The 16,918-nt window shown below is 42.1% G+C and overlaps 1 protein-coding gene across 1 annotated transcript in view; it reads left to right on the top strand.

Moving 5' to 3' along the window:
* Positions 1–266: 266 nt before the first annotated feature.
* Rsph3 (radial spoke head 3) overlaps positions 267–16,918 on the top strand; it is a 31,791-nt gene continuing 15,139 nt past the window's right edge. The window contains 3 exon segments of the mRNA XM_028860318.2: positions 267–552; positions 555–1,020; positions 13,654–13,741. Of these exon segments, the coding sequence (XP_028716151.1) occupies positions 492–552; positions 555–1,020; positions 13,654–13,741 (615 nt within the window). The 5' untranslated portion in view covers positions 267–491.

The following is a 16,918-nucleotide window of genomic DNA, read 5'->3' as shown; positions in this document are numbered from 1 at the left end:
AGATTTTGAACATCCCTGGTTCTAAAACTAAGTCTAAAAACGCTTCCGCTCGTGGGCACCCGGAGCCCGAAGGATGAAAAGCTTAAGGGAACCCTGTTTCATCAACAACCTGCCCAGCCCTTGTGGCCCAAGTCGCCCTGTGGGGGGACCCGAAGGTCCTCTACCACGCTGGCACCAAGCGGTGAGAGCAGAAGGCAGGGACGAATCCACACCGGGGAGCGGAGGAGGAGCTGGGAAACAGGAGACGGGAGCCCGCCCCTGCCCCAGCGCGTAACAGAGCTGGGAGCCCGACTGCCAGGAGCGCGTCACGGCCGGGACAGCGGGAAGCGCTGCGGCGGCGTGGCCAGAGAAGAAACAACCGAGGGCGCCCCTGAAAGAGCAAGAGCACGTGGGCCTGCGAGAATGGCGCTGACAGCAGCCCCGCCGGGCGGCGCCCCGCAGCCAAGCCACACGGCGCTGCCTCCACCCCAGTGGCCGCCGCCGACACCACCATGGCGGCCCGGCCGGCCAAAAAGCAGCCAGCGCGCAGGCGCGCCCGAGGACCCGCAGGTGGGCGGGCCAAGAGCCGGAAGTGCCCTTTCCTACGGGCCCTCCCGGAAACGCGGCGGGCCGGAACTGCCTGGAGCTCCTGCCTCCAGACGGAACCTCGCGTTGCTCGGCAACCGGTGCGTGCCCGGCGGACTCGCTCCACGCTCCCCGGAGCAAGGCTGGTGTAGCGGCTCCTTGCTGCGCAGGCCCCCTCGCGTCGCGCCCGCTTCCCCGAGAGCCGCGTCCTCGCGCGTCGCGGCATCCCTGCCCTTGGCACTATTTACACGTCTCCGGCTCCCTCGACTCCTTAAACCCCACCTGCCTCAGAGCCCGCCTCCACCGAAGGGGTGGCGGTTCGACCCCCGACATGGCGTCGGCGATGACAGACCGCAATCCTCGGGCGACCCAGGCCTCCGGCACTTACACCTACACCAGCAGGCCCCGGGCCGTGCCTTGCCAGCGCCGCCGCTACCGGGACAGCCTGTTGCAGTCGTGAGTGACCAAAGTTAATTCCTGTCCGGTCTCCGCTTTGCATCCCCATCTGCTTTCCCTTGTCTACTACACGCAGTCAAAACCCCTGCCCCCAAAACAACACAACTATGTGGTTACACAGAAGCACAGGTGACGTGTACACAAATGGTTATACACAGCCACCCCCAAACGCCACGGGGTGAGGGGGCATTCTCATACACATTAATCCACAGTTCTGCCAAGTCGGTTTCGTCATGCAGATGAGGTGAAGTACAGAGCAGTGGTACACGGATCGCATGTACCAAGTGAAAGAGCCAGCCCACATGAAGCCCTTTCCACACCAGTCTGGGTGGAATTAGGTTAGCTTTCCATGCAGGACCACAAAACATATTGTTACTATAGTGAACATTTGCAGTATTCAGCCCTGTGTATGTAAAAAGACCACAGAGTTTATAGTGCTCTTAAGAGTTCTTCCTGTAAGCTTCAAGTTTGGGAATAGCAGGGCATAAGAGTGAGAGCTTCATGGAAGCAGGGATCTCTGCACCTTTTGCTCACTTTGGACCTTGCCCGCCACACAGGAAGCTCTCAATGTAAATTGAAGTGGTGACTGAACACTTGTAACTCTTGGCCAGGCCTGGCACAAACCTGTTACCCTAGCTCACTCAGAGGTAGAAACAGTAGAATAGCTGAATTTTTCTTATAGTTAGTTCATTTTTATGTTGAAATAATGTGTTGACTAATAGTAATGCAGAAACCGTAGTAAAACATTTCATGAACGTAGTTACTTACAACCCAGAATACATGAGACCCTTACCATAAGTATGCTTACCTTCCATGATACCCTTATAAATATCTTGGGGAATGCTAGTAGCCAAACTTGCTGGTAAGTGACTATGTAACTGTGTCCAAAGAGTGAATGTCTTCAGGTCAGTCTGCCTCTGTACTACAAAGTCCTTAGTCCAATCTCGTTCAGAAGTTTCTGTAGATGTAACCAACCGTCTTATCAAATAAGAAATACAGAGCCAATACAGAAATAAAAGCCAAGAGGTCAGAGCAATAGCTAAGAGCTAAAAACCTTACCCTCCCTCTCACGGTGGTCCTACCTCTCCGAAAGAAACCTGCTTCCTGTGTCTGTCTTTATAAAGACTTTCTGTTCTGCCTTCTCATTGGTTGTAAACTCAACCACATGACCACCTTGTCACTGCCTGTCTGTACAGACCTCCAGGTCTTCTATGGTTGGTATTGAGATTAAAGGTGTGTGTCTCCATGCTGGCCTGTATCCTTGAACACACAGAGATCCGCCTAGCTCTGCCTCCCAAAAGCTGGGATTAAAGGCATGCATCACCACCGCCCAGCTTCTGTGATGGCTTGCTATTAGTTCTGACCCCCAGGCAACTTTAACATACAAATAAAATCACGTTTCAGTACAAATAAAATATCACCATAAGTTTCTGTATTGACCATAGTAAATAACTTCTCCAGATAACACTTGACTAGACTGGATAACAATGTGTCTAAAGTGAATCAAGATTACAAATTATCTTATTGAGGTGTATGACTGGGCTGAATCCCAGTTTTATATTTAGGTATGAGAAGTCAATTTCATCAACACAAAAATAGGACTATCTCATTTTTTCTCTCAGAGTAATTTAAAATTTTAACATTAATACAAGCCTGATGGGGTTCAAAGGCATCTCCCTTTTTGTAGCACAATAAATTGTAACACTGAAAGAAACCATTAGAATACAAGTTTTCTCATTCACAAACAAGAAGTTTTAACAGTTTGCGCATCTCTAATCTGGAAACCTGAAGCTCTTTTTAAATGTATATGTGAGTGTCTTCTGTGTGTATGTGCACAGGAGCGCAGGTGTTAGTGGAGCCCAGAAGAGGGCATCAGACCCCTGGAGTTGGAGTTGCAGAGGGTTGTAAGCTGCCTAACATGGGTGCTGGGAACCAGACTCTGGTCCTCTGCAAGAGCAGAAGGAACATTTAACCCTTGAGCCATCTCTCTTGTCCCCAAACCTAAAGCCTTTTGAGTGCCATGATGCCACAATAGAAAATTCCACATAGGACAGTATGTGACTGGCCATAGTCAGAATACAGGTACACTAAAAAATACTGTATATAATTACCTCTAGGCTGTGTATGTAAGGCATATATGGAACATGTTTACATTTGAATCATATATGAGCAAATAGTCTAAACTGTGAGAGAAAAATCTAAAATACTTGTAGTCCCAAGTATTTCAAATAAGAGTATCAGTGTGTACATATTTTATATATTTGATAGTTAAGCAATCACAAATAATACATAAACACAGTAACATTTACCTATAGGCTTGTTCCCAAACCAAAATATGACATCCTCCTCTTACAAATCTGTTAGTAAAGAGCATAGAAACCTTCTAGTAAGTATTTTTAATACAAAGAAATGAAATAATTGACTGATCAAATGAAGCTTAACATCATCATGGTAGGCAGAATGTTGTTGGTTCCCTATAGATGTCTCACCATAATCCCCAGAACCTGTGACTGCATTGCCTTGTGTGGTCAGATGCACTTATCAGTAAATTAAACTGCAGATGTTCAAGTGGGGAGGTTATCCTGAATGTCTGGGTGGGCCAGTGTCATCTCAGTGACCGTACAAGTGAAAGGAGCAGGCAGACACCGAGGCCAGAGGAGGGCTGCTAGGCGCTCCGCTCTGGTGGCTGTGCTCAAATGCCTGGCAGAAGCAGCCTAACATAGCAAAGGTTCGTTTTGGCTTCCGGTTCCAGGGGATGCAGATCACAGCAGGGAAAGTGGCGTGGGGTTGACATGGTGCTTGCAGTCACAAGGCAGAGAAAGAGTGAGGGCTGGTGTCCAGCTTGCTTTCTCCTTTTTATTCAGTGTGGGCCCTAGACGGTAGAACGATGCCATCCACGGGGTCTTCTCACCTCAGTGAATCCATGGGTTTGTATAACTTTTTAATTCAAATTTAAAGAGACCCCTGCAATGGGAATTGTTTCCGTTATTAAACACTGCTGTGGTCCAGGTACTGCAGCCCTCACAATAGCTCCAAGAAGTAGGTGGCATTACGTTCATTTCCCAAGGTCAGGCAACTAATATGGTACAGCCCCAGTCTACACGCAGATTGATTTGACAGTCTGTCCCATGATTCTTCTTCCTTCTAGACTACTGTGGGCCAGTTAGCTGTACATGGAAGCAGTTCACTTCTTAAGTCCATCTCTGTGCAGTGCTCACCATGTGTGTCAGCATGCTAGAATCCAGAGAGACATTAATGAAAACAGACTGTGGTGTTACCCTTGAAGTCTACCAAATACTGAGAAAGGCAGACACTAACCATGTCACTGTGACACCAAGAGAGAAGCAAGGCATGCTGGTGGCACAGAAGAAGGCCACCAGCCCTGTGGGGACATAGGAAGTGTAGTAGGACCTGAGGAAATAGCCAGGTGAGTTTGGAGATTAGGCCAAGTCACAGGGGAGGGAAATGTTTCAAAAAAAAGAAATCACATGTTCAAAAGGCCCATAAAAAAAAAAAATCAAGTCTCCTTGAAGAAAACAGGAAGACCCAGGAGGCGACTGACCCAAGTAGGCACGGAAAGCGGCGGGAACAGATTGTGAAGCCAGAGGGCTACATTCAGCTTTCCTTTTTATGCTAGTGGTGATGGAAGAGGAAGGGCAGAGGAAGAGAAGGGGGATAGCAAAGAGGGGAGCTTTAAAATTATCCTTATTGTTGGTTTTCAGCTTATAAAATAGAATATCCTTATAGAAACAACAGAAAAAAATAGGTGAATAAAGACAGTTACTCATCTCCTGCCCACTCTGCTTCTTCACTGTTAAAATCAGATTTAACCATTTTCTATTATTCTTCTTTGTATTCATATAAATGACCATATATATAGGAGAGATTTCTTTCTGAAATAAAATACACTAGTAAAAACTTTGTACAGTTAGCTTTCTCCCCCTATTAAATAAACTTTAAATCTGTTTTCCTCCTATTTTCTTATTTGTACATGCACATAAATATTCATAAAAAGCATTCAAAAGAACCCATTCATGCCTAGGGCATTTGTAGAACTTATAGCTCAACCTCCCCACCTTTCTTGCCTGTTGGCCCACTCTGTCCTTAAGGCAAACCATGTTACAGTTCTGTATGCATTTTTTCTGTATTTTTTTCAGGCTCACATATTTATATTCGAATTCATGGCTTCTTATTTATGAATACACAACAGCTCTCTTGCTCTCTCATCTCTTTCTCATCTGTGTGTGTGTGTGTGTGTGTGTTAATGAACTTTACATCACTGAACAGGGACCAAGAAAACTAGCAGAGGAGGGAGAGGACTTATTTTAGCTCACACTTTCGGAGGTTTCAGCACATGGTCATTTGACCCCATGTTTCTGGAGGTGAGGCAGAGAATCATAGTGGAAAGGGTGTGGGGGAACAGATGCTCACTTCATGGCAGCCAGAAAGCAGAGGAGAAAGTAACAGGAAAGATCCAGAGCCAAGATACACCCTTTAGTGTCATACTCCTAGTGACTTCACTTCATCTAGTGAAACCCAACTTTGTATAATTCTGCTTCTCCATAATCTGTACAAATTTTAAATCCACTAATGGTCTAAATTATTGATTAAGTCAGACAGCTCCTGACCTAATCATCTCTGAGACATCCTCACAGACGCTTAGAAGTTTGCTTTACTTCTAAGATGAACCATTACAGTTTATTTCATAGTAACAGTAACACACACAGCTCTGAACCTCTTCTGCCCTCTTAATAATTGGAGTGATTAGCTGTCTTCTGTGGCATTATGATAATGGGTGTAACCATCACTGTTAAACTTTGCACTTTTGATAGTCAGTTTGCTTCCAGCTTTGGCTACAAAGAATGAGGTTTGACAAACAACTGTGTATGCTAGGCCTTTACTTCTATGAGGTAGGTTCTTAGGAATGTGATTGTTAAGCTATACATATATTTAATATAAACAAATACAATATACCTGTCCTCCAAGAATATGTAAACACATGCATTACATCCTTATCAACAGTAGGTGTCATGGAATTCGTTGTTTTGATATGTCAACCCAATATTTTCTCTTATTATTTTAATTAACAGTAGGAGGCATTAACCACGTCAGTACTACTACTCTTCTAAAATGTCACTGGCCTCAGTGGATGTAGAATACACTGAGAAAGAAATGTTCTGGTCAGTCTTTAAGAGAAGTTTTTTTGGCAGTTCAGGTAAAAGATAGTGATGGCAAGTGAGCACTGGATGGGTGTAAAGAAGGCCAGGGTGTGGAGTCAGAAATTCTTGCCAGCTGTAGGGATAGGGAAGAGAGTGTGGTCATACATGACTCCAAGCATTCTCAAATAAGTCACAACTGTGGTCATTGACACCATTTAGTAAAATAGAAAACACTTGAAGTAATAAGTTGGAATGAGAGAAAGATAGTTCAGTGTTGAAACGGCCTTATAGATATCTTAGAAAGATGTCTCTGGGCAGCTGGATATACCTGGAGTTGAGAGTATTGAACTGAAAATAAAATAAAATTGGCATGTGGGTTATAAGTGAGGCTCTGCTCATAGATTAGAAAACTGAGCCCTTAGGAAGTACTGATAAGTGCAGCATAAATTCTAATTGGTTTTAATAATAAAAACCTAGAGTCAGATATAGGGGTAAATACTGAAAGATCAGCGAGGTAAAAGAGCAACCAAAGTCACCTCTTACCTCCATGACTCCTCAGACTGAAAAGGGGGCAAGCTCCTGTCTCTGCTCACCTAACATTCCTCTCTCTGCCCAGCAATATCGCTTTCTGTCTGTACAGACCTCCAGACCTCTGTGATTAAGTAATGGCTAACTCCACCCTCTGATCTTCAGGCAAGTTTTATTTGTTAGAACACAGACAAAATATCATCACATTTCCCCCTTTTTGTCTAAAATAAAAAAGATAACTAATATAAGAAAAACTATGTACAATAAGTAAAATAACTATGTATATGGGGGGTGGGCGAGCTAATAGCATCGGGAGCAGAGGCAGGGATTCTGAGTCGAGCAGTGGTAAAGTACAGAAACAAAGCTACAAAAAAGCTGAAAAAAAAAAACTATGTATAATATATACAAGCAATAAATATATCAAAAATGTCTAGTCCATAAACATTTGACAAATTCAGAGAAAATACTTCATTATCTATCCTAACTTGGTAAGTCCAAAAGGTTGTATCTGATTGACTTTCTATTCTAACTTGTGTCACCAAAACTATCTTTTAATGTCTCTCAACCCTATACACTTTACACCTCTTTAGTGAATTTCTTTTCTGAACCTGGTAACTAGGAAAACTATAACTATAAAGTCTTCAACTCCATCAGAGACCTGAGAAGGAAATATTACCTGGGTAAGCAGGAAGTGCAAGTGACTTCCAAAAACATGTGAGAAATGACAGAAACAGCTGGTAGTGTGGACAGTTATCCAGAGTTCCTCTGCAACATTGGGGTATCCATATCCATCTTTGGCCTATAGGCCTAGAATATCTGATAGACTTTTCTGTAAATTGATTTTTGAAGGACTGCTCCATCTTGTCTTGGCAAAGTTCAGCAGTCACTTTCTTTTCTGTCCTGCTTGTCCAATTTGGACATCATACTGTCAGCAGTCGAGACAAGGGCACTTTCTTGCCCAGTGGCTAACTTTTGCACAAAGAAAGTTTCTTTGATGCCTATCATCTTCTCTAAAGTAGATTGGTGCTGTGACATGTCTCATTGTCATAAAAAAAAAAGAAGAACCCATGTTATTAAAACATCTTAAATGCCATATTCTACAGATCTCCGAAGTGTTTGAAGACTACCTGTCTACCTAAAATATATCTGTTTGACCTTGAAAACATACCTAATATGACTACAAGTTTGATTGTAATAGGCGACTAAATACTAGTTTGTAATAATAACTTTCAAGGACTAGAAATTTGCATTACATTTTAAATGAGCTATACAGGTACAATAACTTGAACAAGAATATAAATGTATGTACAGTATATTCTAACAAAAATAACCTCAAATTTGTATCAGTATATAAAGATCCATATCAATGTAAGAGATTTTTAAAAAAGTAGTTACTTTTTAAAAAATACATTCAATAATCTACCTTTTTATCCTATGTTTATATCCTCCTTTTTTCTTTTCAGAGATTTAATAATCTACCCTTTTATCTTATCATTTCTATACCCCTCCTTTTTTCTCCAAAATGAGAACCCTGAATCTAATCTCCTTTGTTCAGCTTTTTAAAACTATTACCAATAACAACTTATAACCAACCATCCTAAACAATGACAAATGTTCATAGCCCACTGAAGGCCAAAAACTACCCTCCTCACCTCTGTGGGATGTGGGTACATGTCCTTAAAATTACTTCCTGCTGCCTAGGAGCGATTCCATCTTTAGGGAATCTTGAAAAGAAAAATTTGGGTTAATTGTCAAGTCCTGGGAAAGGTAGCTGTATCATTTACTGTCCAGTTGCTACATAATGGGAAGAGCAGGGCTTATTTCAAGTCCTGGCTAAAGTAGTCTATGAGGCTGGATCATCTCAGCTAGCCATCTTGAAATTGTCCTGAGCAGTTTGTAGTCCAAAGCAGATCTTTAGGTGGATGTTTGTCAGATTAGTGGCATTATAGTCCTGGTGGGAATCATCATTGTGGGGCCCCATCCTCTTTTGGTCACTGTTAGGCATGGTCATGGTTCACTGCAGAAAACGTAAACATTTTAAATGTCATATGCAGCAGATCTCAAAGAAGTTAAAGGATCAATATTTGTTATGTATATCCAGAGTACAAAAACTTAATTGCTAGTTACCTGATAAAGACTCAAACCTGAAATATGTATAGGAAGCTAAATGAAGCCTTTTTCTAGAATTTAGTTAGTACTCTATATGACCATTAATGTCATGAAAAAAAGTTTAAGATGTATGTTAATCTTATAAATTTTGAGGTAATATTTATACCTTAAGAAAGGATTTAAAGAGGCTGGAGAGATGGCACTGGCTGCTCTTCCATAGGTCCTGAGTTCAATTCCCAGCAACCACATGATGGCTCACAACCATCTGTAATGAGATCTGGTGCCCTCTCTTGGCATGCAGGCATACATGAAGGGAGAATGCTCTTAACATAATAAATAAACAAACAAATAAATAAATCTTTTTTAAAAAGAAAAGAAAAGCTTTAAAGAGTTAAAACCAAAGAATTATGAGATTAGTGGCAATAGAATAGTCCCTAATTTTGGTTTTTCTTCTGTCCCATATCAGGTGGCTCTTCTGACATGAGACAGAGATTTTGGGTTTTCCTTTAACAAGCATCAACTCCAAAGCCAGCTTTAATTTTCAGTTGAACTGGGACTACAAAAAGACCATTTGCTTCATGTGTCTGTAGAGAACAGCAGAAACAAACATTTGGGAAGATTTGTGAAATTTTGTCCTGTTGGAGATGTGATCTACCAGTAGGCCAATTTACTCCTTTTTTTGGAACATCTTTTTTTGGATGATTTGTCCTTTTTCTACATGTCTCATTTGTCCAGTGGTCTTCGATTCCTTTACTGGATGCCTTCATTCTCCTGAAAGACAAAAATAAAACCTGCCCCAACCCTAACTTCAGGGAGTTTCCCTTTTGGCAAGTTATATCTGATCAAATAAAAAGCATTTCTTAGTTTTATAGGTTAGCTTAAATTGAGTGATCACACTGTTTAATGAATTATTATCTCTTCTAATCAAGAGGTATCTCTTGTTCAAGTCTAATCTTTATCAATTTTGACTTATGGTTTCTCCTGAATTTTTTGTTTTATTTTCTAAAGCTGTTCTATCATCTAGAGCAGTATGGTATTTTACAATAGGCATTAGGTTCTTTAATTGCTCTGGGAAGGAGTTTTCTCCACAATGTCAGGAAATAACTGAATTTGACATGGGGGCCTGCGAGAGGCCCCTCAAGGCATTTCCCAATGGCAAAGGGTTACCTTGTCTGTCCCTTGTTGATCTACATTCACTAGTCCAGAGTCTGCCTTTGCCACACCTCTGCATACTCCAGAAGGGAGGAGCATTCTGTTGGGATTATTCTTAGGAAAAACATTGTTTCTAGGAACGCCCTGTTTCAATCCCTTTTTAGGTTGACCTTGTTTACCACAGTTGAAACACTTGACATGTTGATTTTTCTTCAAACCTCTGGAAATCACCTCTCCTATCCAAGCATCATCATGGTTATGAGATTCAATATTGGCTGTATCTTGGATTCATTCTCCAAGGGTGCTGATCTTGCCTTTAATGGCCTCATTACCCTTTTGGTTGTGCATTACCATTTTCAAAAGCCAGAGATTCAATTATTATTTGTCTAGCTTCTGAATTTGGTATCATTCTATTTACTACTATAGTCAATCTTTGTAAGATTTAGTGAAGGTTTCTTTTGGACCTTGTATAACTTTAGTACATGACTCAGTTTTCTTTCCTACTTCTTCAATTCTATCCCAAGCAATTAAGGCTGCTTTGTAGCATAAAGCCAGGATGTAGTCATCATATAGAGATTGCCTTTGTACATTAGCATAATCTCCCTCTCCAAGAAGTTGGACTTGGGATATTTTCATACCTCTGGCCCTACTTCATTGTTCAATGGTCTTAGCCTCATCTTCGCACCAGGTCCTCCTCTGTAATTAGGACCAGCCTCCAAAACTGCTGTAATCAAATCTCTCCAGTTTTGAGGGATAATTCTATTACAAGTTGATCATGAGTTTAATGTCTGCTTCACAAAAAGTGAATGCATGCCATATGAGACTATTGCTTTCTTTTTTTTTTTTCTTTTTTTTTTTTTTTTTTTTTTTTTTTGGTTTTTCAAGACAGGGTTCTCTGTGTAAGCTTTGTGCCTTTCCTGGAACTCGCTTTGGAGACCAGGCTGGCCTCGAACTCACAGAGATCCGCCTGGCTCTGCCTCCCGAATGCTGGGATTAAAGGAGTGCGCCACCACCGCCCGGCTGACTATTGCTTTCTTGAATCTCCTTAAATCTAACATTTCCACAGGAGTCCATTCAGCTTTTACACAGTCTTGGGGATATCTATCATTTGGCAATTCCTGTAAGGTGACTGGTTAAGTTCAAGTTGGCTATTTGAAAACCTTAGGCTGCTCCTTTCTAACCTTATAACGGAAACACTGAGATTTGTTTATCCTTTAAATTCCTCTGTCTGGGTCTGAATATCTCTATGATCTAGTTTAATAAGTTTTTCTAAAACTTGTAACTTAGCACTCAAATTAACCAACTTTTTTAGTGATAAAACAAAAATAAAACCAATAATGTTTATAATTGACATTACATAAATCCCATTAATTATCCTCTCATTTAGTTGTTCAAGTTTCAAACCGTCCAGCATGTTATCATACAGAGACCTAACTTCCTCCATTGTAATAGTGTTTCCCATTTTTTAATGTGGGAAAAAACTCCTTTAACTAATTTCACCCTTTAAGAATTCCCAATTGTCTCACCAAATCTGCCCACGATGACGATTCAGATGATGGTGAAGTGTGAGGCTGACTGCTGCTGGTTAGAACAGTAGAAGCCAGAGAAGGTGTCCAGGCAGCTACCTAACGTGGCAACAGGCCCAGGAGGGGGTCCAGTGAAAACCCACAATCCACTGGGAGAGGGACCCCACTGTCTGAAAAACGCACACTGGGGGTTATGGGTAAGAAACACGTGTGGCGGGAAATGCCTAAAAGCAGAGCTGGCTGGTGGTGAGGGGCTAACTGCAGCCGTATATTGAGTCCTCGTGCCTGTGGAGTTTGTTGCAGAGAGGTTGCAACAACAACAACAAAAAAAAATCCCAAACTTGCTCACAGCTTAGCAAAAAGAGAAGAAACCTAGCTGGCAAGGGTATGACTCGGGAGGGAGCCCCTGCGTGTGCTGGTGGCTGTAAAGACACAGGCAAGCAGTTTTTTCATGAATTCATGCACCAATTAATATTCTAATTGATATTAATAATAAAAACCCAGAGTCAGATATCAGGGTAAATGCTGAAAGATCACAGAAGTAAGGAGCAACCAGTCATACCTCTTACTTCCACGACTCTTCAGACCCAAAAGAGGGTGAGCTTCTGTCTCCATCCACCTTATATTCCTCTCTCCACACAGCCATGTCACTTCCTGTCTGTACAAACCTCCAGACCTCTATGGTTAACTAATGGCTAGCTCCACCTCTGATCTTGAGGCAAGCTTTATTTGTTAGAGCACAAACAAAATACCACCACAGATAAGTAGCCGGGAAACAACTCTGAAAGTAGCACACGAGGCTAGAAAAGAGAGCGCTCCCACACAGGAGCTGGTTGTAGTGATATATTGTGTACTCCAATAAAGCTTGCCTGGGGATCAGAGGACAGAGTCAGCCACTAGATTAAAAACAGAGATCAGGCAGTGGTAGCACATGCCTTTAATCCTAGCATTCCGGAGGCAGAGATCCATCGGATCTCTGTGAATTCAAGGCCACACTGGAAACAGAGCCAGGAGTGGTGGCACACACCTTTAATCCCAGCACTAGGAAGTAGGAAGATGGCAGGTCACAGAAAGGTATATAAGGTGTGAGTAAACAGGAAGTCTCTCTCTTGAGGCTGAGGATTTCGTAGAGGTAAGAACGTGGCTGGCTTGTACTGTTTCTCTGATCTTCCAGCTTTCACCCCAATATCTGGCTCTGGTTTTTTAAATTAATAAGATCATTTAGCAATTGGTGTTAGAGCTGGCACAACCTGAGACCAAGTAACATGGACAGAAACCATGCCTGTGTGTTCAGGAGAGACTTCAGTCTGTGTCAGCGGCTCTGCCCACTCGTCCACTTCTGAGAGCCTGTCATGGATGTAGGCTGAGGGTGGGCCTCACTGCTATAAATAGAAATGCACTGAAGGACTCCACAAGGGTCACCTTTATGTTTGAACTCTTCACTGTCATTATAGTTCCTGACATTCAGAATTTGTTAACATTTTGACAGTTCCTTTAGGTTTAAAGAACAATGTGAAGTTTGACTTTCTTTTAAAACTTGATTCTTTTATTAAATGTACGTTTTCAATCCCTGAATAGGGCTTTTTTTAATCTCTTAGGACAGACTCTGATTCATGGGCCCTGTTCATATTTGCTGAACAGTCTTAAGTGTTTATGCCTGAGCCCAGAGCTGTGTCTTACTACGAGGGGAATCTGGGCAGATTCCTTTCCATTTTTCTTCTGTTCAGTAGGATTAATAGTTCCCAACATGAAATTATAATAAATAAAAATATTTAGTAATAAATAAAATTTTTAAGGTCCAGCCATATAGTAACTATTAAATGATAGCTATCTGTCTCCTTATTTTATGGACTATACTGCACTTTCTTTTATACAATTTCAGATAATTTTATTTTATATATATGAGTGTTTATGTGTATGTGTGTATATGTGTGTATTACCAGAGACAAAGGGCCCATGAAACTGGAATTATAGATGATTGTCAGATACCATATGGGTGCTGGGAACCAAACCCAGGTTCTCTGGAAAAGCCAGTGCTCTTAACTGCCAAGCTATCTCTCCAGCCCTTGTAAAACATTTTTAATATAAATTCTATTGAAATAGGTTCACTTAATGGATTCAAATACTATACTATTCACTTAGGATTTTCTGTTTTTCAGACCTGACGAACCTTTGAATTACGGGAACATAATGTATGACAGAAGGGTCATCCGAGGCAACACCTATGCCCTGCCTACAGGCCAGGTGGTAAGCAGTCTGCATAGTTGTCCTGGTTTAATTCTGTTGCCGGCACAAACACCACAGCCAAAAGTGTTAGAGAAGGAAAGGTTTACATGGCTTACACTTCCAGGTCATAACCCATCATTGGGGGAAGTCAGGCAGGAGCTCAGGCTTCCACAGCCTAGGGATGGTGCCTCCCACAGTGGGCTGGGCCCTTCACATCAATGCGTAGTCAAAAAAACGTTCTTGCGAAGACAAGACTGCAGGCCAGTTGAGTCTGGGTAGATCCTCAGTTTAGCTTTTCTCTTCCCAGGTGACTCTGGGTTTGTGTCAAGTTGACAATAAGAACTAACCAGGATAGTTGTCTATCTAATACAGCTTTCACGTTATCTGTGGTGAAGGATCAGTTGTCTGGCACCTAAAACACTTAGAAAATGAAATAAAAAATGACTTGAAGAGTGAATTTTTTAAATACATAGACGCTGGAGGTGTGGGTCATGATAGAGTAGTTGTCTAGCATGTGCAAGGCCCTCAGTTCAGTCCCCATTGCTTCCAAAGTATGTATGTATTATGTGCATATATAAGTGTGTATATATGTATGTATATGCATATGTATGTGTGTATGTGTGTATGTATAAGTGTGTATGTGTGTATATGCATATGTATGTGTGTATGTACGTATGTATACATGTGTATGTATATACATGTATATGTATGTATGTATACGTGTATGTATGTGTGTGTATGTATTTGCATATGTATGTGGGTCCAATGGAACTTGCAGGAGCTAGAGGAGAAAGGAGTTATTGTTTGGTAGGCCCAGAGTTTGAGTTACAGAAGAGTAAGCAGTTCCGAGGGTGAGTAGTGGTGATGGTCACAGCGTTGTGGCTGTGCTCAGTACCATAGAGTTGTATACTTAAGGACAGTGGATGTGGTGGGCAGCTCTTTGTTTCTGCCCTGTCTGCTGCTCTCTTTGCAGTACGAAATAAACCTGTTTCCTTTGGTCTGCTCTAAACAGTGAAGCCTTTCACCAACCAATATATTCCCCACCATAAAAAAGTCGTAACTTTTACATTTTATGTATTTTCTACAATTATAAATAATTACTAAAGTAAGTCCTAATTTTTTATTCAACAGGATCCTAGTGGACCCTCTGAAAGTTTCTAAACTTTGACTTTGGATTTTTATACTCAATTGTTGCAGATCAGTTTAAGCAGTTCACAGACACCACTGGTGTGAGGCCGTGCTCTGGCTGGCATATGACACATTTAGTTTTGTTTAGATTGTCTTATCCTCTACTGCTGATATTATTTCACTGAAAAGTCTGAATTGTGTATCTTTTCTTTACCTAGTCAAAAATAGTTACTGAATAGCTAGGATACAAAGATAAGCGAGACATGCCATAGTAGTTAGTGGTGATTTCTTGGCATAGACGTCACAGACAGTAACTCTGTAAGCCCTGCAAATGGCCATCTGTGGAGTGTTACAGTCTAAGCAATAGATCCCATGCCTGGGTCTGCATCAGCATCACCTGGAAAACTGATTAAAAAGATGGGTCTGAGCCTTGCCCCTTGCCCCACTCTCCTGCATCAGGACCTCTAGGGCTTGGACACCAGACTATGCTGTTTCCCAGAGACAGAGACTCACTATCAGGACTGCATTTTTCAAGAAGCTTCTCTAGACACTTTTGGTATAGCCAGTGCCAGAAGATCCACACATGGGATCCACACATAGTGCATCACTTCTTTAGCAGTACAACGAGCACAATATACCTGAATGAAAGTAGAAAAGAAAATGATCCTCTTTTTAAAACTTCTTTAGTCAAATAATCAGCACCTTACTATAAAAACCTGCCTAACCCTTCCTGTTCCTCCTTGTTAGGACTAAAATCCCCTAAGACACATTCTCAGAAACCTAAAAGACTGGAGGATGGAAGGCTACAGCCTGATCAGAGACTCTGAGACTCAGTTGAGAAGCATCACAGCCATGTATTCCCAGGTTTCCTTCCTTCCTCTCCTACATCATCCTTGGGATGCTGGAGAAGCCCATACCTCCTGCAGGCACAACCCCAAGGGGAAAGGACAGCCTTACAGACCCATACCTCAGCCAGACACTAAAGGAAAAGCTGCCGGTCCTCCTCACATCGACAGTGAGGCTGGGCTGAGTAGGGAGCACTCTCACCCCACATACAGAGCAAGAGAGCAAATCTGTACGCTGTTCCCCATGTTGAGGCACTGTCCACAAAAGTGGAGCAGGAAGCGGACTTTCCACCCTCACACAGCTACAGGGAGGTAGGTAAGTAGGAGACGACACAGGTTGGTGCCCTACTTTTTCTGAATGCTGGTAACAAAACCAATGTGGAGCTAAGTTAACTCTATCTAATAGTAACAAGGAGAAACAATATGGTAACAGTCGGTGCTGCAGCCCCACCCCCACCCCCAAACACCAGAGCCAGCAGACCTACACCCACGGTACTGTTAAGGCGGGCGGTGTCCGTAGAGCCTAGCAGGGAGTTAACAACTCAACCGTGCACCTACTGCAAAGAGAATGGCCTCCTCCTGAGAAGATGAAGTCGACCTGAAGTCGCACAGCGTAGGGCTCCACGTCTCTAACAGTCGAAAGTTACTCATCATAAAAACAGGACAGTCTCTTATGAGATAAAGCAAGATGACAATACATGATGACTCAGATGTAGGAATTATAAAGGAGTCAAATTTATTTTAACCAGAAGTAAAAAGTTATGAATTCTTTATGCAAACAAATAAGCAACTCAGCAGAGAAATAGAGACTATAAAAATGAACCAAATGGAAACATAGAACTGAAAACTAAAATAACCAGAATAAAAACTCAGTGACAGTCAGTAGTGCATAGGAGACAACACCAGAAGGAATCAGTGAACTCAGAAGAAAATAAATCACACAGAGAAGAAACTGAACAAATAGCGCTTGGAAATTCTACAGACTTAGTGATCAGGACACTGTGAGGAAACCCCAAGGGGAAGTCAGATCCACGCCAAGCCACGTCAGATCTAACTTGCGAAAACTAAAGTCTTGAAAGGAGCTGGAGAGAAAGAGCATGTTAAGTGAAAAAGTCTCTGGTGTTAGGCTAGCAGGTTTCCCATGGGGAGCTTTGATTGGCTGAGGTCAAGCCCAGGAGCTTGTGCTGTAATCAGAGGTATCACTCTGCATTCAGAGGGAACATCT

Source organism: Peromyscus leucopus, chromosome 8a, assembly GCF_004664715.2.
Source record: "Peromyscus leucopus breed LL Stock chromosome 8a, UCI_PerLeu_2.1, whole genome shotgun sequence".
Classification (NCBI taxonomy): Eukaryota; Metazoa; Chordata; class Mammalia; order Rodentia; family Cricetidae; genus Peromyscus; species Peromyscus leucopus.
This window is presented reverse-complemented; position numbering and strand designations above follow the sequence as displayed.